At 34.6% G+C, this 10,701-nt stretch overlaps 1 protein-coding gene across 1 annotated transcript in view; it reads left to right on the plus strand.

The window, feature by feature from the left end:
* The first annotated feature begins 2,082 nt into the window (after nt 1–2,082).
* Nucleotides 2,083–10,701, plus strand: part of LOC137654586 (uncharacterized) — a 167,743-nt gene continuing 159,124 nt past the window's right edge. The window contains 1 exon segment of the mRNA XM_068388341.1: nt 2,083–4,645. Within this exon segment, the coding sequence (XP_068244442.1) occupies nt 4,528–4,645 (118 nt within the window). The 5' untranslated portion in view covers nt 2,083–4,527.

A 10,701-nucleotide genomic window follows, 5' to 3' on the forward strand; every position in this document is an offset into this window, starting at 1 on the left:
TGTATATGTATATATATATATATATATACATATACACATATATATACGTATACATATATATACATATATATACATATATACACACACACACACACACACATATATATATATATATATATATATATATATATATATATATATATATAATATATATATACTGTATATATATACCAGAAATGCGACTGAATGCAGAAACTTCGACATTCCCGGACGCCATCTTTCCCACAATCAGGACTAAAATATGAACATAAATTAATAGAAACAGACCTGCTAAATAATAAGAGTAAAATTTATGTTACAAGAAATGAGATGAATTATAATACAACTAAGATAAAGAATATATACATACGGTAATTAAAGCAAATGCAAAGAATTAACCTGAAATAGACTAAACGAACTCAAGATCAGCGGCAAAGAGGATAATATGCAAAGGATCACGGCTAAGTTGAGTGATTAAGACTTGGGATAATTGTTTAATGAAAAGGGACTCCAGGAGTCGAGGGAAGGTAGGGAATGGGTATTAGGTGATTGGACTAGAATTTTTGAGTTATAATAATAAATAGGCAGCTTGCATGCATAAATATGATTAGGGACCGAGAAAACTCTCTTTTTACCTAGTGTAAATACAGGATCGATGACTGACACTATTGGAGTCAATGCAGACGGACCCTCAAGAGTCGGTTGGAGTAACCGAGATAACTTCTCAAATTACATCTATAGGAGAATTATGCAAAGTAAGGTACAATAATTGAGGACCGCATCAACTGTGGCAGAATGTTTTTGGGTTGAAGCATGCTTCCTATTGTCTGGGGATTCTTGAAAGCAATCTTAAAGTTAGCAAAGGGATAAAAATTAAGAAGGAGCTTTCTCAATTTGCATTTAAAATTTTTATAATCATATATAATTGGTAAATATATATATATATATATATATATATATATAATATATAAATATACATATATATACATATATACATATATATATATATATATATATATATAATATATAAATATACATATATATACATATATATATATATATATATATATATATATATATATATATATATATATATTCATACATTTGAACGCTGAGTACTGTGACTTTCGAATAAATAAAAATATCTAAAACCTGCCTTGTAACTTTTCAAACGAGTTAGGCAAAGAGCAATAATTAAAAATAATCAGACCTTAAACATTCAATTTCCTCGTGGAACCTGTGCCAGTCAGAAGATAGATTAAAGGCTCTAAAAAGTAATGTTTCGCGAGAGTTCTTTAAAAAACGGACAGCGACTAAAAGAGCTTTTTGCTTTATGCCAGTTCTTTTTATTCTATTTCCCGTTATTTCTATACGTATTTGTTGCGAGTACCGTATCAGTATTCCTTGCCTTAGTGATATTATAATCCAACTTATTTCAATGTAGTTGTTATGATTCTTGCAACGTAAATTTAGTCTTACTATTTAGTAGATTGTTTCTATCAATTTGTGTTCATGTTTAAGTTTTAGCCCTGACGATGGGAAAGATGGTTCCCCGAAAACTTGGTTACAATAAATATAGTCCAAAATATTGAAGTTTCTGCTTTTCACTCACCTTCTTGGTAAATCTGAAGATTTCTTGAAGCAAAAATACCATTTATTACACATATACCATATCTATATCTATCTATCTACCTATCTATATATATATATATATATATATATATATATATATATATATATATGTATATATATATATATATATATATATATATATATATATATATATGGACAGAGGTAATATAAGCGTATGCAAACATAAAGTAACCTGTATATATTTTTTGGGTAACGTGATTTAGAACTGAAAGAATCAATGAAAAACATTTTCAAAAAAGTATAAATCTACAGAGACTGATAGCATTCGGAAACTCAAGCACGACCCTTTTACCCTTTCTGCGGATGTCTCCCTTTAACCTAGACCTGCTAATGTGTAACTTGCGGCAGCTATAATTATAAGAAGTGGTGGGATTGGGGTGGGAGGGCTGGTCGAGTTGGGTGGTGCCCTTTGAAAATGTAAATGGTGATGGTGCTGGCAGAGAGCGGGAAAGAAGCGAGGGAACCGCACACGGACACAGTGCCACACTCGGGGCGCAGCGTCAGCCCCTCCTCCTCCTTTTCCTCCTCCTCTTCTTCTCCACCTGTATACAATATCTTGTGTTTACGGTTGGACGCGTGTATTGTCGTATACACGCATCCCACGAAGCTACTCGCATCTGGCAACATAAAACCTCAAGCCTTTCTTATCCCGACCCAAGTGCTAAAACATTTGGTTGAGATGAAAGAGAGTAGGGTAATATATTGCACACCTTTAGACCTGAAATAGGACAATCCTGAGCCCAATATGCAGACATTATATTTTTTCGAGAATGTTGAAATATTTTCAAACCTGACTTGCTGAACACAATCCAGCTAGCTTTTGTTTGACAGTTACAAAGACAAAAGAGCATTAACGAAAACATCTGCCAAAATATGAACCCCTGGGGTTCTACAAATCTAACTCTTGTTCTCACAGCAAGTGAAATTCTTACTGTTGGTGAAAGTGAATAAAAAGAAAGTGTTTCTGATACCAGAATATCTCGTAAATGGCCCAGGACAGAAGCAGTTTTGCAGGGAGTCAGGAGTGTTTACCCAAGCAAGAAGTTCAGAGGGACATGGGCCACGACAGTGGATCTAAGGATGCAGACCTCTGATCTAAAACACCGTCATTTTGTACAGAAAATAATCTTTTCACCCTTTTTGTTTAGTTCGGTGATGGTGGCGATAAACTACAAAGGACAACCTGATAAGGCGAGTACATATTGCAATCTACGGCAAAGTGCTTGAGTTCAAAGTCGAGTCGATCGCCTCGTGTGCGACGGCCAACGATTTCCGCATGCAAGACCCTGTGACTGAAAAGTATCTTTATCAGTGCCAATCCGTTAAAGTGCTGCATACTTTTCACCTCGGTTAGAGGTGATAAAACCAATTAAAGCTCCCTAAATCTGTCGTTTTCGGAAATTTTCGACTATTTCCCAAAGGGTAAGACGGGAAAAGAAATTCTTATTTTGTTCGAGAGAGAAATATATCGATGTGGATTTAATGGTTGAATGTAAGAATACCACAAAACTGCTGAGGCATTCTGTTTTAATTAACAATATCCGAGGGAATCAGTGACACAAAATCAGCTTATCGGTATCAATTTTATCTTTTAAAAAATACCCTATGAGCACATTTTTTTCTGCTACAAAGGAATATGATGACATGAGGCGTAAATACTATAGCAATCAATCGTTTAAGAAATCCGAATAACCTACTAGATATAAGTGAACAAAAAGTAAACCGTAATAAATATGTACCATGTGGCAGAAATTACTATCGCAATCATTCCACCGGATTTTCTGTGTAAGCCAATTCCCTGTCATTATAACTACCCTCTGCTTCATAACGACCGCGAGTCATAATTGTTCTTAGACTGTTGTTGACACTTTAACCGGAGACTGTGCCAAGTTGGGTCTCTTGTGTCACCAGCCTCAGGGTCTTAAGGGGGGGGAGGGAGAACGCAAAGCGAAACAATTGGCATCTGGCGGGGCCTGCTGGGATGGTGCCCCCAGCCTTCCGACCGGCGGCATCCCCTTCCCAAGACACAACAGCTGCCCGCTAACACATAGCCACTTGAGCCCCCTCTACACAAGATCCCCAGTATGCCCCTTTGGTGGCCCTCGAGAGGCTTCATATCGGCACATACAATAGGACTCCTCGACGCGACGCTTTCCCGCAGTCTTTGAACAGTAATTCGACTTTGGGATCACGTCGACGTCTTGACTCCAACCCAAAGACAAACTAACAGAACAAGGATTAGTGTTGATACTGTGAATCACTCCTTTCCCTGTTGAGATCAGAAATTTAGAAAATTCTAAAAACAATTGAAGGTTTGTTTTTCAACAAATACCTAAGATGATATAAACGTATGCCCGGAGTGTAGCAAGTGGTATATTGTGACTAGTTTCGGTTAGTGGAATACGAGTTTATAACTTAGTTGAATATTTATTATATTGAACAACTTCATATGAGACGCCCGAAGAGCGTATTTTATACATTAAAAAACTGTGGATTCAACTTCAATAAAAAATAAAATCAGTGTTTTCCTAACGTACGCATATCAATTAACGCGTAATTACACAAACAGACAGTTTAATATACGAGCAAGTTCGAGTTCTCAAAAAAAAAGTCTTACGCTGAATTTTCCAATATCAGCCTGTTATAATTGTTCCTAAGCAACTGCTGAGTAAGACCACAATAATAGCAAATTATAAGTCTAAAAAAGGAATTCAATCCCGGCATTAGTTTCGGCACTGGAGGGCACCATCGTTTCGCCGCCATTACCGGAACCCCTGACTGAGATTGCAAGCGGCCCCGCCCCCCCACGACTGTAGAGACATAAATGTTGAGAAAGGCAGGAGAGGCTCTGGGTTGCTCCATAGCGCAAAGGCGTACGAACCCAAACTTTGTAAGATGAATTTTATGTACTATAAAGGATTCACTGAGGAAAAAACGAGCTCCTCTCACACTGTGTTCAAGAAGAAGAAAGATATAAGGAAGAGCAAAACTGCTTATCAACATGGACTCGAAGGTAAGAACGAATCAGCAGTCTCAAGATTCCAAAATCAATTGTTTTTAATTACAACTGACATATAAATCCTTACAAGTTATACGATGCGAATACTTTGCAACAATGAAAATGGTTCATACGTACTGTATACACACCTATGTACTGATACACATACATCTATATATACATACTTACATAAAACTCTTAAATTACTGTCGATCATTCATGTTTACACTAGCAAATTCAATGTAGCAACAAGCTTTAAATATGACAGCAGTAAACTTCTATTATAGTTTAACTCTTATTCTCTCAGACTTAACGAAGAAAATAAAATAAAACAATAAACCTATCTAGAGAGAAAAGGCCGCCATACTACAGCATGAGAATGACACATAACTCGAAGCATAACTAACAAATACACTGAGCACAATAGTTAATGAAATATCTCACTTATAATTTCTTCTTCAGTCTTTCATCTGACTACAACAATAACAACCTATAAAAATAATAAGAATAACAAGAAGAATGATAATGATAGTAACCGTACTGGTAGCAGTTTCTGTTGTTATTTTAGTGTAGAAATAACAGTAAAGGAATAATTATCCTTAACATCAATCTTATCACTACCATAATTATTCATACCATCATTATGATGACGAATTACAGCAAAGCGTTGTCTATAATAATAATAGAAATTACAGCAAACAGTACTAGTTTACTATCATTATTATAAATTATCCATTAAAAAAGTTTAAATAACGAACCGAAACACATCAAGAAATGCAAACCATTTATCATCGAAAACTATGTACCACATATACAGACAAATCAACATAAACGGACACATAAGTTAGTTCCTTATGAAACATTAGGAAAAATTTACTAAGAAGACACTATTGATAGTTCATTCCAATTCATCCCAAAAAACGAATTGTTTTTATTGATATAGTTATGTAAACATCTGTTCTATTTTTACACAAAATGCTATTTCAGGAATTGACTCTAAATAACCGAATGAAATCAACCTATCCCATAAGACCCTAACTTATATTTTGGATGTGCCAATTTAATGGAGAAAACCATATACGGTATTATGGGATATCGTTCCTCTTCTTAGGCAGTGTCGTAACACACGTTAATCAGCTATTTCTCAAAATTACTCAGGAAATCAGTCCTTGTCGGGATGCCTGTATCAACAACTGTTTTTTCTCTTCCGCCAAGATTTGGGTTTCTATTCCTGATTCTGTTCCCCCTTACTTAAGTTTAGGATAATCACTCGTCAAGTTTGCCTGTCCCACAGCCTCTATAAGAAAAAAATTATTCAAACATACAACGACCTCCTCAGAATGATAAGTTTGCAAATGATCCTGTTTAAAGGTTATTCATGAGCGGCAGAGGCAAGGGACAGGACAGTGTTCTAAAGACCGACCATACGGTAAATGCAAATGATCAGTGCCCAAACCCCCTCTCCACCCAAACTGGGACCATGGAGGCCAGGCAATGGCTTGATGACTAATCAAGTAGAACTGTAGGTTTCCCCAAACCTCCAATCGCTAGCTCACAAGGAGGGTGAGGTTGCAGACACTACAAGAAACAATCGGGATCGATAGAAGCTCGAACTCTTGATTCATAGACAGCGAGACAGGGACATTTCCAATAGGCAATACCACAACCTAATAACATTAATGAGAAGTAAACAAAAATATATCGGTTTTTTTTTCTTGAACCCCCAGAAAAATGCAAGATACATGAAAACAAATATTAATGCATCCCATAATATGCTAATTCACACCAAAAATATTATGATCCGAGAGAGAGGACTTAAGAGGTAAATAGTTCTTTCAAAACAACAAGTAAAATATTCGACATATTTTGAACTGCAGCTGTTAAACGTCATAGACTTGGGCAAAATAACAGCAATAAGAAAAATTTAAATTAGAATTCGAACGAAGAAAGTCTATAAAATTCAAATGTTTTTATACGGCCATAAACTCTATTTGCCGATGGATAAAAAGTCCAAAAGGTGAAGCAGTTACAAAATATTAGGTACTTACTAAAACAAAAAACAGCAGCCTTCCCAAGAAGAGCAATGTGGAACAGATAATAAGAGCACCATGATACTGAAATGATGATTCGCTTCAGAACACACTGGATTAGAGGTGTTCCATGCTTCAAATACTTGAATATGACGACAATGAAATTTGTTATTTTCTTACATATTTCAAATTGCTCCCACCTACCGAATAGGCTACTGGGTAAAATGTACATGAATCCTACTTCATCGTATTTAGCATATTATTATCATCCTTAATATTACCATTTAAAATGTGATCATATTCATATGAAATAAGTCTAAAAGGATGCAATAATACTAGAATACAGATAAATTAATAGACAATTTCCAATGAAAAATCAGGGAAGGTAAACATAAATATAAGGGAGTCAACTTCCATTATCCCCACATGACTGCTTTAAAAGGTCATAAAGAAATGGGTACTGCTGCCAAACAGCAGATTTGTGCATTAGGATGTTTTTCAGAATTTTCTTTAACTTTACCTTGCTTCAAGGATCGGCTTACATTTAAGCAGGTGAACCTTCAAGGGGATTCAATGTGATACTAAAATAGTATATACATTTATAAACCTAGGTTATTTTCCAATTTTGGGATTGCAAGACCTAGAGAGTTCTCGCATTCATCGTGGTATTAATAGCATCCTTGTAATTATTCGTCTACTGTCAGCTAAAAAATTGCATATAGTGGTGGTGTTACTTAGTGTGCCATATCTTCAGAAAATAAACGAAGAAAGTAACAAGCAAGATTAGAATTCAAATACGTTGGTGACAAAGTCCGAATCAACATCTTATTTATCCACATGGTTAGATTCCAAAGACCAGGTCGTTTTATAATCGAAAATAAACAATATTCGATTTCTGGGGTAGATCTCAATCGTGCTTAGAACTTTACTTCAAGATGACTTTAGATTCATTTCATCATAAATAAAGTGTATTAATTAATTCTTTATAAAATCTATAATATCGTGAATATTCTCAACCATTTAATCCCGCCATAACTTAGAATAAATATCGAATGTCTACACATTTTGCGACCTTTCAATTATATGAATTCCATTTCTTTCATTTACAGCTTTTATATGCTAGTATATTATGTTTCTAAAGATCTTTTGCTATAAATCTGTTTAAAGGATGTTTCATTCACCGGTAACTGGTAAACTAGAGAATGTACTATGCCCATAAAGGAGTATGAACACAAAAACAATCAATACAATCCCACAAAGATATTGATTAAACATTAATTGTATTCTTCGTCATGCCTGTTTTTATCTTATTTGATTTTTTCTTTTAAGAGAGATAGAAAGAGAAAGAGAAGACTCTGGTCCCTGATTTGAAAAAGTTATGAGAAACAGTCCAAGATAATTCAAACTTCTTTTTGTTAATTATCACAGTTTATAAGGCTGAGGTAAAACAAACAGAGGCTGTATTGTGTATATGATTCATCTGCCGTTATTATTTCCTATAGCACTTGTTGGAGAATTAGTAATGTTACACCATTATGTAAATCTTTTTGTGTTAGCTCAAGCCCAACTGATTAATGCCCAATTTCCATAAATCCCACATTATCTAAAGTTTCTAATGTCTTTTGGCAAAACGTCTAAATAGATTTGCTGAAGGTAATCATCTGTTACCTGATTTGCAATTTGGGATTCGTAAAGGCCTTGGAGCATGTGATGCCCTTCTTATAATCACCAATGCTATACAGAAATCCCTTGATTGTGGTCAAGAAGTTCGTATAATTTGCTTTGATTTTTGTGCTGCCTTTGACTGTATTTATCAAAAGGGTCTTTGTTTTCAAACTCAAACAGTTGGGAGTGGGTGGGTCGTTTCTTAGCATTATTATTAAATTTTTAAGTAACAGGTCTCATTGAGTTGTTGTTGAAGGGCACCATGGTGAGTACAGGAATGTGATATTTGGTGTTCCTCAGGGTAGTGTTCTTGGCCCATTACTTTTCATACTATATACAAATGACATGTGGTTTGGCCTAGAAAACAAGATTGTTGCATATGCAGATGATGCTACTCTCGTTGCGTCAGTTCCATCTCCTGAATGTACTGTAGATCTAGGGTTGCAGAATCCCTTAATAGAGATCTAGCTAAAATTACAGCATGGCGCAAATTATGGGGCATGAAATTGAATCTTAACAAAACTCAAAGTATGATTTTAAGTTTTCAATTACAGTGTCTCCTCAGCAACCAGATCTCTGCATTGATAACGTTTCTATAACTCTGTATGACTTAGAATCTTAGGTGAGATTCTCGACAGAAAATTTACTTTTGAAAACACATTAGATCTGCGTCTTCTTCAATTGCAAAAAAATTGACTTATTGAGAAAGTCTTTTAAGATTTTCGGTAATCAATCTCTCCTGAAGAGGTGTTTTAATTCTTTCATTCTACCTTGTTTCGAGTATTGAACGTTCTCCTATCTGGTCTTCAGCTGCTGATTCTCATCTTAATTTGAAGGACAGGAACTTACGATTTATTAAATTTCATATTCCTGATCTAGATATTAATCTCTGACACCGTCGTTCAGTTAGTTCATTATGCATTTTGCATAAGATTTTTCATAATTCTTATCATCCTTTACATTCAGATCTTCCCGGACAGTCCCTACGTACAACCTATTTTCAATTATTATCTTTGGTGCTGCTAAAAACTGTCTGTGCTTAAGGGTAACACCCATAGTTATCAAGTCCTAAGAATCTTTAGCTATAGATTAGCTTACCACACACACACACAAATAAAAAAAAAAAACTGTGCAGTTATAGTTATGTTTGTTTGCTACAGATCACAAAAAGGTGTTAACTGCTGAACTGTAATTGCTCAGTGGATACGTATCTCTTGGTAAGGGTAGAAGAGACTTTAGTTATGGTAAGCATCACCTCTAGGAGATGGACACTCAAAAATCAAACCATCGTCCTCTAGTCTTGGGTAGTGCCATAGCCTCTGTATCATGATCTTTCACTGTCTTGGGGTACAGTTCTCTTGCTAGAGGGTACACTGGGGCGCACTTTTCAACATCATTTCTCTTATTCTTGTTATTTTGCAGGTTTTATAGTTTGTATATGAAATATCTATTTTAATGTTATGGTTGTTAAGCTTTTCATGTAGTTTATTTCCTTATTACCTTTCCCCACTGAGCTATTTTCGCTGTTGGGGCCCTTGGGCTTATAGCATCCTGCTTTTCAAACTAGGGTTGTAGCTTAGCAAGTAATAATAATAATAATAATAATAATAATAATAATAATAATAATACCTATCATCAAGCATTCAGACAACAAATAACTTCAATAAGTGTAGACATCATCTGCATGATATCCTAATTTCTTTTCAATGCTAACAATATTGTTACAAGTAATGAACTAAATCAACAAAAGTTTTAAATGATAATTATCTAAAGTTGAACACATAGATTCCAGATGTAAGTTATAAATGAATAAATAAAAAAAACATATGGATAACGATGTCATAAACAACCAAAATTTACTTGAAGAATTGTGGGTTAATATTGACTGACAGGGATTACACTGTCTGATAGCAAATGAGATCACATACATCTAAATGATTCTCAAATTTATATGTATGGATATAGTCAACATCTACTTTTCAGCATCTTCTAAGAGATTACTGAATGAAAGTTGAACTGTTAGCGTCGACATTGCAATTTTACAATATTTTCATCGGCGGGAGTAATATTACATGAATTCCAATTTAAGCAAAAATCTAAATACAAAAAAAAATATATATAACATTTACTAAGTGTAAAAGAAAGTACACCAAAATATTATTGAAAGTTGTTCAAAATCCTTGTATTCACTGTAATTTTGCCAAAGAGTCATCCGTGAAAGAGCTTTCAACCAGTTAACAGTCTAATATTATCAGTTGATAAAAGATTGAATGTACTAAACTGAAAGATGTAAGATTTCATTTTGGTCCATCAAAGTTGAGACAGTTATTTCTTGTAGTCTGGTTTTATTATTAGCATGACGGTTTCTCCACCAAG

Source organism: Palaemon carinicauda, chromosome 15 (assembly GCF_036898095.1).
Source record: "Palaemon carinicauda isolate YSFRI2023 chromosome 15, ASM3689809v2, whole genome shotgun sequence".
NCBI lineage: Eukaryota > Metazoa > Arthropoda > Malacostraca > Decapoda > Palaemonidae > Palaemon > Palaemon carinicauda.